The 15,361-nt window shown below is 50.2% G+C and overlaps 1 protein-coding gene across 2 annotated transcripts; it reads left to right on the forward strand.

Moving 5' to 3' along the window:
• The first annotated feature begins 1,430 nt into the window (after window positions 1-1,430).
• On the forward strand, window positions 1,431-14,672 carry LOC124685323 (protein DETOXIFICATION 16-like). 2 transcript variants are annotated; one of them, XM_047219669.1, is made up of 9 exons: window positions 10,053-10,407; window positions 10,643-10,888; window positions 12,449-12,996; window positions 13,088-13,174; window positions 13,269-13,325; window positions 13,406-13,644; window positions 13,768-13,886; window positions 13,976-14,062; window positions 14,214-14,672. In XM_047219669.1, the coding sequence occupies exons 2-9, from the start codon at window positions 10,643-10,645 to the stop codon at window positions 14,271-14,273; spliced, it is 1,443 nt and encodes a 480-aa protein (XP_047075625.1). In that variant the 5' UTR covers window positions 10,053-10,407; the 3' UTR covers window positions 14,274-14,672. The 2 variants fall into 2 exon arrangements, with proteins under 2 accessions (XP_047075624.1, XP_047075625.1); XM_047219668.1 differs by lacking the exons at window positions 10,053-10,407; window positions 10,643-10,888 and adding an exon at window positions 1,431-1,820.
• The last annotated feature ends 689 nt before the right edge of the window (window positions 14,673-15,361 follow it).

Here is a 15,361-nt window from a genome sequence, read left to right on the forward strand (position 1 = left end):
GCTTAGAGTCTTGCGCTCATCCTTAAAATGGCACCAATCATCCTGCCATCGCCGACACCTCCCTGGCCCCCATTTCTAGTCACGCTTGCTCCCACCACAACGACAACCACAACGCTCTGCCGCCTTGCCATGGGCAAGAAGAACAACAACCACGAGGCGTCCTCGTCGCCGGTGAACAAGGAGATGCAACCTCGAACCAGGGCCCCCTCCTTGTCAGCGTCGCCTGACTACTCTACGGCAGGCCTGCGATGGCTAGAACGATATGCACCTGTCGGGCATGTGGCGGCTCAGCACCGCGCGGGTGCCCATCCCGCCAGTGCCATGGTCCGCCCCGGAGCGGCTTGAAGAGATCTGGCGCAGGCGGGCGTTCTCCCGTCGGACCTCCACGGCGAGCCCGCGTACGCCATCGACTACCCGAGTCGGACGACTACCGCTGACACACAAAACCAACAAGAGGCAGCTGGTGGGGTTCCTCGGTGACCAGGAATACAACTTCGGGCGGCCTCTACGGCCTCGTCGGATGTTGTCGCGTATGTCGCCACCTTCGCCCCAGGAAATGTGGGGCGAAGACATCCCGGGCAGGGTGGTGCGGAACAACTCTGATGACTTTGTCACCAACGTGTTCCACGACATTCAGCTGGAGGAGGGCAAGAAAATCGAGCTTCTGGAAGAACTGACGGAGGAGAAGCGATGATGCTAGGCATCCTCATATTGGAACCGTCGTAGCTTCCACCGATGTCCCATTACACCGTCGAGCACATGCTGGCAGCCTGTCGGAGGAGACGCCTTCAAACTGACGTTGCAGGCATCAGTGCCGCCGTCTCTGCCCTCGTGGGACCTGTGGGCAGCAGCGGTCGCTCCACCTCCACCACCGACCGCCCCGACATTTGCTCCGCCGGTTCCCGACTGGACATGGGTTATCCCGAACCTCGTCGACATGACCCAGGTGCCCAATGACGGCGAAGCGTAGGCTAGGGTTAGCAGGCCATGGCCATTTATATTTTCATGTTTTTTAGCATGATGTAAATTATTTCATCAATAACGTTTTTGTGGGGAAACAAATGCGTCGGGCTGCTGGGGGCACCCTCGGTTTCGAACTGTCAGCCGGTTCTTTTCACCGGATTTCGCGTACACGGCCCGACACAAACGGACACTTAGGGTTATTTTTAGTAACTAAAATGCCTAAGGCAGATGGAGATGACATAAAGAGGAGAAGTATTATGCACACAAAAATTGAATAATACAATAGCTACCATCCAACGGTTGATTGTCATCATTGGCATCAGAGCTGACATATCCCTGCCGATAGCGACCGGTGATGGGTCTGCTCAACTTGGAATCATAGCCAGATAAATCCGTCCAATTATTCCGTTAGGTCGCGCTTGCTTACACGCTTGTGTGGTGCGGTGTAGGCTGTGCGTCTCTACCTACAGTAAAGTCTGTCTGAACATGAGTGGATTCTTCCACTTCATCTCCCTCTCCCTCTCGGCTACACACTCCCGGGCCAAGGGAAACCATACGCACAGAATCAGTCCGGTGAGGGGAAAACTAGTCGCCGCGCACGGAAATCCGACATGGAGGCAAGCATGGAGGAAACGCTTCTCTCGAGGAGGCCGGAGCCCAAGGAGGAGCAGAGCTCGGCGGTGAGCGAGGAGTTGAAGAGGCAGCTGTGGCTGGCCGGGCCGCTCATCGTCGGCTTCCTGATGCGGAACTTGATCCAGATGATCTCCCTCATGTTCCTAGGCCACCTCGGCGAACTGCAGCTCGCTGGCGCCACCATGGCCACCTCCTTCGCCGGATTCACCGGATTCAGCCTCCTGGTATGTACCATACCGTCCGTCGACTTCGTATACATGCTCGCTTTGGAACTATCCCTAGATATCATATCCTCATGCCCGGACTCCTTTTGTTGTTTCCTGGGAGCATTTTTTTTTTCCTGCGGTTCATGCTAGCCCAGTCGATACAATATGACACCTTCATATCACAACTATTCAGAAGCAGAATTATTCAGAAGCAGAATTTAAAGTACTCCCTCTGTTTCACCAAAAATATTTCAACTTTATCAAAATTTAGAGATTTACCTACTAGATAGTATACAGATACATTTAAATTTTGATAAAGTGAAAATAAATTTGGTGGGGCGGAAGGAGAATACGATTCCATAAATAGAAAACCAATACAAACCGCATTTTTTCAGTCGCTAGCCGTAGCGCTTTTGTATAATAGGAATTAATTTAAAAAGTTGCCCGCGCGTCGGAATTGCTTTTTAGTGAAAACAAAAATATGTACTTTTAAGAAGGTTGTATGTACGTCGCTACGGAAATTATTATATACTGTAGTACGAGGCTTTGTTATCCCCGCTCTTTATACAAGACCAGGCACTCCGTATACAAGAGACACTCTTCCGAGCATCCCTCCATTCGACAATTCACTCATATTTGGCTTAGATATAAAAACTCTGAAGCTTTGCTATTCTGTAAAAAATGATCTACAGCAGCATACCTATCCGGGTAAACTTGGGTATTTCGGCCAAAAATGAACTCAGGCTGAAGTGTACAACCGGATAGACCCTCCACCACTGCAGTAATGCGACGTTGGTGTCAATTACTTTTTTTTTGTTCCTCTTAGAAAGCGTCAAGTTTGGAATATTTCTAAATTTAACCAGATTTTTTTTGCTGAAATTATTATTTTTCGCTCCTCAAAATTTGAATGAATTTTTCTTTGACCAGCCGTTCTCGCCAATTCCGTCCGCCGGGCTCCATCATGCTTGCTCGTACACGCCTTTCACAGTCCCTTTGCCATCCTCCTCTTTCCTCCCGCGTCACCATGGGGTCCGATGAGCGCGGTTCACTCTTGACCGGTGCAACTCCTCCGTGAGTGTTGGTGTCATCCACCTGTCCGTTCTATACTTCGACATGCCCGAATATGGCCCTTGGTTAAGGGTGTCAAATGGGATCCCACTTTTGTCCCACTTGTAGTATAATTTGACTTTTTTAGTACAAATTTTGACATCAAAATTTGAACTACATAGTATAAAATGACATCCCACCGGGATCCCATCTTGACACGCTACCCTTGGTCGCCGCTCGTCCCCACCCGTGTGCGTGGACCCACATGTCAGTGTGTGCAAAAAAAGGGTATCCAGTTGGTAACAACATATGCTGCGAAACTTATGCATACTTTGGATACCCTGTACATGTTTTGGCTGGCTTATTAAATTATGAGCAAGTTGCTGAAGATGCTTTAATTTATAAACTTATCAACCTTCCTACTACAAGTTTAGAAAACGTGCCGAAAGCCACAAGATGGCAAGCCATCTTTTCTTTACAGGTGTTTTGTAATCAAAACTGCGAAAAAGTAGGTCTTCACGCATAAAACATTCGTGTACCGATAAGCTGCTTTCCATCCTACGCATGCATGTGCTCTTCTCCATTTTTTCTCCTGCAGCGGGCCAGCGATGGATACGGATATAGAGTAATTTAATTGTAAGTTGGCAGAGATAACAGACATGCATGAAACTCTGTATCTAGCCATCTCCAACGGGGCGAACAAAACACACGCGCGCATCGTTTCAGTTCGTGGAGACCGAGTATGCGTATGCGTCCCGCTAGGGCGATCAAGGTGATTGGGCCATCCGCAACGACGCAAATCTGATTTAAATATCTGTCAGGTTTACGTCTCCGCAGACGTTGCGCGGTCGTGGAAAGTGACCGCGTTGGTTGCATCTGGGCCCGGTAGGCAGTGATTAGGTAACCGAAATATTTCTTCATTACTATTGATTGACCAAAATGACCATCTTTACAGAGATGGTTACTCGAGTTAACCTAAAACTACAACGGCCGTACCTATGCGGCCTACCACGACCGGGGCGTGCTGCCTGCTACTGGTCATCAGAGGGGCCGGCGCCGTCGTCGAAGCGCGAGCGATTCACGCATTCCGCGCGCCGCGCACGTCGGCGATCAGACACCTCGTCCTGCCGCCTGCGGCGTTCGAGGGCCTCGGCCAGAGAGGAGTCCCACAGGACTCTCCTGGCCAAAGAGGAGGCCGCCTCCGCCGCCGTCGCCTCCGCCGCAGTCGCCTCCGCATTCGCGCCCGCCGCCTGCAACGCCACCATCTGGGCGTGGTAGCGGGCCCTGTCCCTAGCTGCCGCCGTGACCGCAGCGTCCCTGGTGACGATGGCGTCCGCCAGCTCCCGGTTCTCCTGCTCGACCCGCGCGGGAGAATGGCCCCTCTACTGGAGTGAATCCAGGTTGGAGCACATGTACCCCCGAGCCATGGCGACCGCATAGCTGTGGGCTTCCTCCTCCGCTGCCCAAGCCTGACGGCGCAGGGCGTCCTCAGCTAGGGTCTCGCAGGACACGAGCAGAACCTGTTGGTCGACGGCGCACTCGAAGCGGCTGGGTACGACGTCGTCGTCGGCGGCGATGTCGTGGATGACGGCATCCGCGGTTGGGGCCACCGGAGGGGCCACCATCACCGCCTGCGCCTCCGCGAGCGCCGCCCTGGCCTCGGCGAGCTCGGCCCTGGCGTCGGAGATTTCCGCCCTGGCCGCCGTGAGGCGCTCACGCCCTTGTGCACGCTCTGCCGCCTCCGCCTCCGCATCATCCGCCTCCGCCGCCTCCAGGTCCAGCTGCTCGGCCTGAAATGCGTCGGCGACTAGCTGCTCGTCCTCGTCCGGGTGAGCTTGGCGCCAATCTGAACAACCTGATCTCAGCTAAGGTTGTGCTCGGCCATGGATGGATGGTAGGGTTTAGCTTGAGGTGTGCCCGTCACCCCGCCGGTGTCCACCATATATAGTCACGGCGGGGCGGGAAATGGCTTTGCGGCGCAGGTCGTTTCCCGCGCGCGGGAAATGCCGGCAAAACTTGTCATTGTGTTGGGCAAGTGCTGGAACGACCGTTGTCGCGCGTGAACCGGTAATCGCTGTCCGCAGGCCTCGACGGGACGTTAAACCGCCATTAACGACCTTGACGCTGTCTCCGCTAAAAAAGTACGCCCGCACCGCTGGGGATACCCATGCCGCAAACGGTCGCCCAGCTAGGCCGCATGGCATCCGCGGACCGACGCAAACAGACACAACCAGACATTTTAGACATTCAAAATGCGTCGCCCCGTTGAAGATGCCCTTACCAGCCACCGATATTGTCCACATGTGCGGTTGTTTTTTATCTCGTAATCCACGTGTTAAGAGCATCTTCGGTCGGCTACCTCATATACCCCAAACAGCTTATGTAGACGTCGAAGATGAAAAATATTGCTCAGTCGTTCCCATAGCCCTTTTTTGTATTGTGAGACCAATTTTTTCCATTCACACCTCTAGGAGAAATCCTCCCTTTTCGCCACTTTCCTTGGCCCAGTCCCCACCGATCCGCTGTACTTTGGCGCCCGTCAATAGTTCTAAGCCCCTCACGGCCATCTTGCATACGAGGTATTCGGTGAATTACCTGGGCCATGGTCCATGGATTCCGACGACGAAGAGATAATCGCAGCTCTGCTGGAGAAGAATCTGATATGTTGCCACCCCCGACCATGAGCATATGAAGATCCTCTCTTGTCTCCTAGGCTTGTACGCCAGGGAGACAAAGCAGCGGCATGGAGGTTCGAAGTCATGGCGACGCAAGAGCAAACCAAGGAAGATTTGGAGCGCTATTGCACGATGTACGCTGACTACTTTGCCGATAATCCATTGCAAGGCGAGGTGGTAATTCAACGCCGTTTTAGGATGAACCCAAAGGTATTAATGAACCCAAGGGAGTGTGACACCTACTTCATTTGCAAGAAAGATTGTGTCGGCATGGTAAGTTTTTCCTCAATCCAGAAGTGCGCTGCTTCTTTGAGGGTGCTTGCCTATGGAGCTCCTAGTGATACACATGAACACTATCTACGCATGGCCGAGTCCACAACCATGGTGTGTGTACAAGTTCGGCAATGCAGTGGTGTAGTGTTTGAACCAACTTACTTGAAAATACCCAATGCAGAAGACACTGCCGGAATCCTGCCACATAGCACATCTAGAGAAATTCCTGGGATGTTTGGAAGAAGAACTGTCCATTTTTTGACAAAAAATATACAAAGGTCATAAAGGAGCTTCAAGTGTGGTACTTGAGGCAGTGACAGATTGTGATATGTGGATTTTCCATGCTTTCTCTGGTATGGATGGATCTCACAATGACAACAACATGCTGCAGTGCTCGACCGTGTTCGCCAAGTTTGTTGAAGGCCATGCTTCGCCGACGAACTATATGATCAATGGACACGAGCACAACAAGGGATACTTCCTAGCGGATGACATCTATCCAAGATGGTCAACATTTGTGAGAACCCCTATTGAGGAAAAAAATATTGGTTTGCTTAGTCCCAGGAAGCTTGCAGAAGGATATCGAGTGAGCATTTGGTGTGGTCCAATAAAAAATCTATTGTGCATACCCGTCTCCTACTCTTTTCGAAAGATCATATGTGGGAGGTCATGGATGCATGTGTGTTGGGGATATGGCAACTAAGTGTACCATGATATGGTCCTGATTTTGGCAATCCCGGGTGGCCCACAGATGGTGGTGATGGCATATGGCCCACTGGACAACCGAGTTGTTTTTGATTAAAGATGGAAGATGTCAAACCCATTAATGAGGAGCCGGATCCAACCTGGCCTATGCAAGAAGCCAAATCTGTGGAGGCCCCATGAAGGAAACCGGATCCAATACAATAAGTTAGGATAGGTGGATCCTTGACGTGCACGGCAATGTAATATTTCGTAGATAGGCAACTTGTATTCGGGTAGGACTCTCTGTAGAAACCCTAGGATACGGGCGCCTATATAAAACGGATCCTGGGAGCCCTAGAGGCACAACCACAACACATTGTAATACGCGCAAACGCCTAGATAATTCCAGATAGGCAGCAGGCCTCTGCCATCGTGCAACGTGATCTGAAATTGGGTAAATCGTGTACCACCGTCCCGGTTGCTCTTCGCCCTATGGCCCCATCTTCTCCCTCCCTCGTGAGGATACCTCCTCTCGGGTATTGTCTTCTATGCAACGATAGTTGGTGCCTAGCATGGGGCCAGCGCCGTCTGGATGCCAGAACCGGACGGGTTCCGTCTTTTCAGGCATCAGCGACACGGTCGCCGTGGGGCACGTTCTGTATGCCGGAGGTTTTCCGATCATTCCGCCGGACGAGTGCTAGATTCCTGCTAGGAAGGACACAGTCAAACTCTCCATCATCCCGGTCGGCAGGATACACATCTTCATCGGCGAAATTGTCAATTCCGACGGAAACGCCCTGGTAAGTAGTGCAGTTGCGTTTGTCGCTGAGCTGGGCGCAATTGCACATGTCCGATCTAAGCTGCTGGAGCTTCCCAAGGAAGATTCCGCCTTAGATCTGGAAATTTCAAAACCCACCCAATCCGCCCTGAGTAGAAAAAAGCGCTGTAGGACCAACGCAGGTCCACCTGGGTTTTCCAGGTGTTAGAAAAACAGAGGTGTCACTTCGTGCACTTCCTCGCACATACGTCAGGATCCGCCTCTCCGAAAGAGGGCATCGGATCCGGCCAGATGGGGGGTGCCGGAGAAACTGATGAATCCATACTCGAAGATCTCAGCCCACTTCCAGACGATATCTCCACCAAAGCAGGTCTTCGCGACCATTGCTAGCCTGGACGAAGAGGAAGTCGAATCAGATCAAACTCCATCTGATGGAATACCGAAACCAACGGTTTCTGGCGCTCTGCCACGAATTAATCATCGATGGGTGGATCAACCAATAGGCCGGATCCTAGATTTTGCGGAAAAAACGACAGCATAAGCAATCATGCGGTTGGCAGGCGAAAACGGGGAGAGAATTGTGCACGAGGAGATCCTAACCAATCCCCTCATGCTGTATCAGGTGGCAGATCTGGATGCCCTCGAAGAAAAGCAACAAGAACTCCTGGCCGAAGACAAAAAAAACTCGCAAAGCTTAACTCGGACATCCTCAAAGAAAAGGTTGCCATCAACCAGGGGTACGAGCAAGCCCGCATCTTTCAGCAGAACACAGAGGAAGCCTACCAGAAAGCGGAAGCACTCAAGGTCCAGATGGAGACGCAAGTTAAGCGAACCCAGGAGGACCTGGAGAAGAAAAGGACGAGCCGGAGAGATGCGATCCAAGCCTCGCAACATCAACTTCGATGGCGCAGCACACCGGAGGCCGATGGCCACTCCAAAGGACAACATGGAGAAAGCATCAGAGCTCCTGGCCAACGACAACGACAAGATCGACCTTGACTACTTAAGGGCGATTGTTGGCACTGACATGAAGCAGCAGAGCAAGGCGGATACTTCACATAAGCTGGCTTCCAACCCAGAGGCCTGCATGTCCACCGCGCGAGATCTACCAGAGACCACCGCGATAACCAATCTCGTACCGGCTTATCAGAAAGGTATGTTGGTATGCCCACTGATGTAGGAAAATCAAATAATGGATCTTTCAAATATTAAGAGATAAGTTTTCGAAATATATTCAGGGCTGGATGGAACAGATCCTATCAGCAGGAGCCAAGGAGATGTTGATCAAAGCCGTGGCTTAGGCTATACCAACGTTTTATATGTCATGCTTCAAACTCCCAAGAGGCTTATGTCAGTATATGGATTCGGTAATTCGGGGGTTTTAGTGGGGAAGAAAAAATGGAAAGAGAAAGGTTCCTTGGGTCTCATGGGATGTCTTCAAGGATATGGAGCTCTTCAATTTACCCCTTCTCGCAAAAAAGGCGTGGCGTCTGATACAGACTCCACACTCCAGGAACGTTGAGTGCAAGAATATTGATTTTCCTATGGGAAGGAGAATCTCACCAATTTGGAAAGCAATATTGGGCAGTTGGGATGCTCTGAATGTTGGACTCATCAAGCGGTTAGGCAATGGGCAGACCACCTCTATTTGGAATGAAAATTGGCTCCCCAGAAGTACACGTTTACGACCAGATGCGCCAAAGGCTGCTCACCCTCCACTTGTAGTTTCAGAACTAACTGATGCAACAAGTTTAGAATGGAGATATGATATTCTTGATGAGCTTTTTATCCAATGGACGCGGATGGAGCTCATCAAATCAATCCCACCTACCACAGCCAACCAAACAGATTCATGGGGTTGGCATTATGAACGATTTTTAGGTTATTCATTGTCCGATCAATGTACAGGCTTTTGGTTTCGACCAAGAAAGTTAGGGATGATTGGCTAGAGGGCCGTGCAGCAAGCTTCTCGTTCGGTTCAGAACAAAAGATGTGGTATAAAATGTGGAAAACAAAGGTACCAAGCAAGATAAGAGTGTTCTTGTGGAAATTAGCACACCAATCACTACCCATGGCCTCTGTTTGTCATCATAGAAATCTGGCACCGGGGTGTCCGTTTTATGCAGCTACAAATGATAACTGGAGACATTCGTTAATGGACTGCACAACAACTCCTTATGTATGGGCACTGTTAGATGAAGAGTTAATTGAACATATCCCATTAACCAATGTGGAGAGGCTAAGGAATGGTCTTCTTCCTTATTGAGTCATTTTCTCATGAGAAATTCACCAAGGTCGTGGTTACACTTTGAGCAGTATGGTGTGCAACAAGAAAAGCGATACATGAGAAGATATTTCAGAGCCCTCTATCGATCTATGGGCTTACCACAAGCTACCTTGTTGAATTGGACATTGCATATATTGCTAAGCCAGCACATCATCAGATGGATGTCATGCCATCGACTGTTACCTGGATCCCTCCTCCAGACCAAACAAAGCAACAAAGGAGTTGTTGCAGCTGTATGTAGATATGGATTGGGCCAGTTTCTTGGAGCATCGGTTATTGCAGTACCGGGCATTTCTGATCCCGCTACGCTAGAAGCAATTGCATGCCGCGAGGGATTATGGCTTGTTGCTGATTTACATGTTCAATACCCTTACATTGCTTTAGATTGTTTGGAGGTAATCAATGCCATTAGAGATTCAAACAGATGCAACTATTACTCAGTCCTGTGTGAGATCGATCAACATCACGCTAAGTTTCCAGATTCTAGGTTCCGTCATGAGAGATGTTTTAGTACTCATGCTCACAATCTAGCTTGCTCTACTATTTTCTTAGAACATGGCCGCAATGTCTGGCTTGTGAACTCGTCTGATACTTCTATTGTACCTCTGATGATTGAACAATAAAAGACGACGTTTACCCTAAAGAAAAGGTGGAGAAATCCGTCCAATTATTCCGTTAGGTCGAGCTTGCTTACACGCTGCGTATGGTGTGGGCTGTGCGTTTACCTACACTCTGATGTCTGAACACGAGTGGATCCTTCCACTCCATCTCGCTCTGGCACACACTCCCAGGCCAAGGGAAATCATACGCACATAATAAGGCCCGTGAGAAGAAAGCTAGTCGCCGCCCCTAGAATCCGACATTTTTTCGATAAAAGGAATATATTAATATCAAAAGATACCAATTACACCCAGCCTCTGCAACAACGCACCACCCTAATGGCACTACGGATGCACACAGCCAAAAAAAGGAAAAGAAAACTAAGAAACAAAAGTCCCGCTACAGTATCTCGGGCCTAACAACAGCAATACATCCACCACCAAAACAACACCTGAAATACAGACTCCCCAAAAACGACGCATTCAAGAAATCCGACATGGAGGCAAGCCTGGAGGAAACGCTTCCCCTGAGGAGCCTGGGGCGCAAGGACGAGCAGAGCTCGGCGGTGAGCGGGGAGGTGAAGAGGCAGCTGTGGCTGGCCGGGCCGCTAATCGTCGGCTTCCTGATGCGGAACTTGATCCAGATGATCTCTATCATGTTCCTAGGCCACCTCGGCGAACTGCCGCTCGCTGGCGCCACCATGGCCACCTCCTTCGCGGGATTCACAGGATTCAGCCTTCTTGTACGTACCATACCATCCGCCGATTTCGTTTACATACTGGCTTTAGAATTGTCACCAAGTATGCTAAAAATAAATTATTATAATTTCGTAACTGTTAGATTGCCTTATAATTTGTGCTAGTTATATGTTGCAACATAGGTTGTAAGCGGCTTGAACTGTTGGATTGCTTCATAATTTGTGCTACTTATTAGAGCATGTCTAACAGGCCCCGTATTCCGCTGCCCCGTATAACGCTCGCTTTTCGCCCCGTATCGAAAAACTGCTCCATTTCGAGCCATTCCGTCTAGCAGACCCCGTATTTCGCCCCGTATTTTCAAAAATAAAAACCCCGGGAAGTTCATCTTCAGTGATCATACTATGGATCATACAAACATTCCGATCATACTACGGATCATACTACATAACCTACGTCTACTCGTCAAGGATGACGACGGGGATGAAGGCGATGGAGGCCGCCTCCTCCTGCGCCTCCTGCGCCTCCCGCGCCTTCCGCGCCTCGAACTCCCGGACGGCGGCGATGGCCGCCGCCTGGTCCTCTGCCTCCAGCCGAGCTTTCTCGGCGGCTTCCGCCTCGGATTCGGCCACCGCACGCCGGCAGGGCCTCCTCCTCCGCTGCCGCCTCCTCTTCCTCAGCGCGGCCTCCGCCTTCTCCGCCGCTCGTGCTGCCGATGCGCGCCGCCCATGCCGCCTTCGCCGCGCGGTCGCGCTCCCACTCAGCGCGCCACGCGTCGAAGTCGGCGCCGCTCATCGGCTTGAGCGGCGGATCCTGTCGGTACCACCGCCCACCGGCGGCGAAGTCCCGGAGCGACTCCGGTATGTAGTACGCGCCGGCGTACTTGCAGGCCGCACGGCGGCTACCCGCGGCGGAGCGCTTGCATTTCAAGCGCCACGCGTCGTCCACGTTGTCTGGCGAGCGGGATCGCTTCGATCCGCTCACCGGAGAGGCGCTACTGCGGCGGCGGGCGTCCATGCCGGAGCTGGGGTCGAATGCGGCGCGGGGGAGGAAGGAATTGCTCGCCGGAGCAGGGTGGAGGCGGCGGCGGCGCACGGCGGAGCTAGGGTAGCGAGTGAGGGGTTAACCCCTCACTCGCACCTGCGGCCAATATAAATAGTGGGCGGAGGGGCCGATTTCCTGGGCCCCGTATTCTGCCGAAACGGGTCGGCCCGAATACGGGGCCTGCTAGACGGCCCAACCGCGCCTGCCCCGTATATCGCCGGAATTTTACGGGGTGGGCGGGTTATAAGGGGCCTGTTAGACCTGCTCTTAGTTGTGGCAACTAAAAATTAACGACATCATCTGACTAAGAACTAATAGCTAAACTAGCTTAGTTCTGAGTTGATTGAGAACTAGTCACGTCCTCTTTTCAGATAAACGAGTCTACACAATAAAACGTGTCTACATCTAGATAAAAACTAACCGAACCGTTTCACTTAATTTGCAATTCATAGTAAAATTTTGGCATCTAATTCAGATATGGCCCAAACACCAAATCTTAACACGAAATTCTCCTATTTCAAAGTGTACTTAATATTTTTTGTGTTTTCTACAATCTTGATCAGAATGGTTTGGCAAGTGGTCTGGAGACCTTGTGCGGCCAAGCATTTGGAGCGAGGCAATACCACCTCGTGTGCGTACACAAGCAACGGGGAATGCTTATACTTACCCTGCTCAGCGTCCCGCTAGCCGTGGTGTGGTTCTACGCCGGCAGCATCCTCCTCCTGTTCGGCCTCAAGGACGAGGACATCGCCATGGAGGCTGGCACCTATGCCCGGTGGATGATCCCGGCGCTCTTCGCCTACGGCCTGCTGCAGTGCCAAGTCCGGTATCTGCAGATGCAGAACATCGTGTTCCCGGTGATGCTGAGCGCTGCCGCGACGGTGCTCTTCCACCTAGCCGTCTGCTGGGTGCTGGTGCATGGCCTCGGGCTGGGTAGCAAGGGTGTCGCCATCAGCATCTCCATCTCCTACTGGATCAACGTGCTCATACTCGCCGTGTACGTGAGGGTGTCGAGCTCTTGCAAGAACACGTGGACGGGGTTCTCCATGGAAGCCTTCCATGACCCTCTCGTCTTCTTCAGGGTTGCCGTGCCCTCTGCTCTGATGGTCTGGTGAGTGAGGTTAAATTTGAGCTCCCTCTGATCGACCATGTTATTCTTTGGATGTTGTCAAGTGTGATCGATATATGTCTTGATAATGCAGCTCGGAGTGGTGGTTGTTCGAGACCATCATACTGCTTTCAGGCCTTCTTCCTAATGCAAAGCTGGAAACATCCGTCCTGTCAATCACGTAATACAATCCTAGTACGAGCGATTTTAACTTATTCTCTTCATCTTCACATCTACTAGTTTTTTTTTTTTTTTTTTTTTTTTTTTTGCGACAGACTCAGCACGGCGGACTGCCTTTACATGATACCCTCTGGCCTCGGAGCCGCCATAAGGTAAACGAACCAGCGAAACTTGCTCGATCCTTCTCATGCGGTCCTTCTCATGGTTTCTTGCATTATCTGATCTCATGCAGCACCCGCGTCTCAAATGAGCTGGGCACGGCCCGACCACGGGCTGCCCGCCTCGCCGTCCGTGTCGCTATGTTCTTTGCCATCTCGGAAGGATTGGTCATGGCGATGATCCTGATCTCTGTGCGCCACGTCTGGGGCCATGTTTACAGCGATCAGGAGGAGGTGGTCACGTACGTGGCCAAAATGGTGCTGCTGATTGCAGTGTCCAGCCTCCTTGATGGAATCCAGTCCATTCTCTCAGGTAGCAAGGGAGTACATACAAATCACAGAAATTAATGGCCATGCATTGGCTACTTAATTGCCAAGTAGTTTTCCATAAATACAAGTACTAGTAGAGACGGCTCATGGATTAATTGACCTCTAGGTGTGGCTAGAGGATGTGGATGGCAGAAGATCGGCGCATGTATCAACCTCGGCGCATTCTACATCGTCGGCATCCCGGCAGCCTACCTCTTTGCCTTCGTGCTGCACATCGGCGGGATGGTGCTCAATTCTCCTTGAATTTTTTCCACGACTCATGTATCTCTTCTGCTTGATAACCTGAAAATACTGTGAAAATAATGCATGACCAGGGTCTTTGGATGGGAATCATATGCGGCATTCTGGTACAGGACTTGCTGCTCCTAGCTATCACACTATGCACCGACTGGGAGAAGGAGGTATTTTATACAAAAATCTTGTAGCTTTATTATGCATTTTTCTGTTCTGGTGGATTACTTAGGTTCATGCGCGCAAGTGATTTATGTCATCCTGACCTACATATATACATTCATGGTTGTCTGAACCGCATATGTATCCATGTGTTTATAGGCAACAAAGGCGAAGGACAGAGTCCTCTGTTCTGCCCTGCCAACAGATCTCGCGACATAAAGATATATACTCATGAAATACCCAGGACCTTCAAAAGAATGACGCTCCGGGTGCGAAGCAAGCCACTTAACGAGCATTGGTAATTGCTGATTTGGTGTTGAATACCACTTGGATGCTGAGTACGGTGGAATTCACATGGCATCAAGAAAATAATGCGGAGCAGGTCGAGATCTATTTTTGGAAATAGCTATTTTATTAATACTTCAAGGTGAGACAAATACGTAAACCAGGTCCTAGAAGAGTAGAAGCCGAACACAAAGATATCACACATATGGTTACTTCTTTTTAGCTTCAGCTTATGAAGAAGCTCACTTATGGATTGCACTGGAAAACTGGAGATATCCTCGAAGCTATTTTTCTTGTCCTTTTTAGATTTTAAATTTAGGCTTATTTGTTGTATTGAGTAGTGAAAATATGTTTTTTTCTTTCGAAATGGGGATACCCAGCCTCTGCATCAATTGATGCATATGGCCTCATTTATTTCATTATTTAGGAACATGTCTGTTACAGTTCAAGGATCACATAAAGTCGCTACAAGAATCAACCATCGAAATAAAACTAAGAGGTACTTGATGTGTCTGATCAACATGTCACTCTAAAAACAGGTCGCCAGCTGAACTGGTTAAACAAATCCCGAGCAACCGTCTCCAAATGGCTGGACCCAATAGCCATATCCTGTCGCCGCTCCTCAGGCTGTAGCAAGGACCACGTACGGATCCAGTGTGTAGTGAGGGGAATAACCTGCAAAAAGGATATTTTGTTTGATTTGTTAAACACATAGTCATTCCTAGTGTTCCATATAGCCCATAGTAGCGCACAAGCTCCAACTTGGATTTGCATTTTTTCATGTTTATTAACACCCAACAGCCAGTCACCGAAGAGATGAGTAATATTATTTGGAGGTGTAATATTCAAAGCGATGTGTATTATACGCCACATAATTTTAACCAGCGGGCAAGATATAAAGAGATGTTCTATTGTTTCGTCTTGATTACAGAAGCAACATTTCAAACTACTGTGCCAATTGCGCCTCGCTAGATTATCTTTTGTTAGAATAACTTTGCGGTGAAGAAACCACATAAAAATTC

Source organism: Lolium rigidum, chromosome 1, assembly GCF_022539505.1.
Source record: "Lolium rigidum isolate FL_2022 chromosome 1, APGP_CSIRO_Lrig_0.1, whole genome shotgun sequence".
Lineage (NCBI taxonomy): Eukaryota > Viridiplantae > Streptophyta > Magnoliopsida > Poales > Poaceae > Lolium > Lolium rigidum.

Bases quoted from the DNA above. Each gene is read 5' to 3' on its own strand.
- LOC124685323 (XM_047219668.1), top strand. From the start codon at position 1,575: ATGGAGGCAAGCATGGAGGAAACGCTTCTCTCGAGGAGGCCGGAGCCC. The intron at 13,175-13,268 runs GTAATACAATCC...TTTTTGCGACAG, and splicing joins ACATCCGTCCTGTCAATCAC to ACTCAGCACGGCGGACTGCC. The intron at 13,887-13,975 runs GTGCTCAATTCT...ATGCATGACCAG, and splicing joins TGCTGCACATCGGCGGGATG to GGTCTTTGGATGGGAATCAT.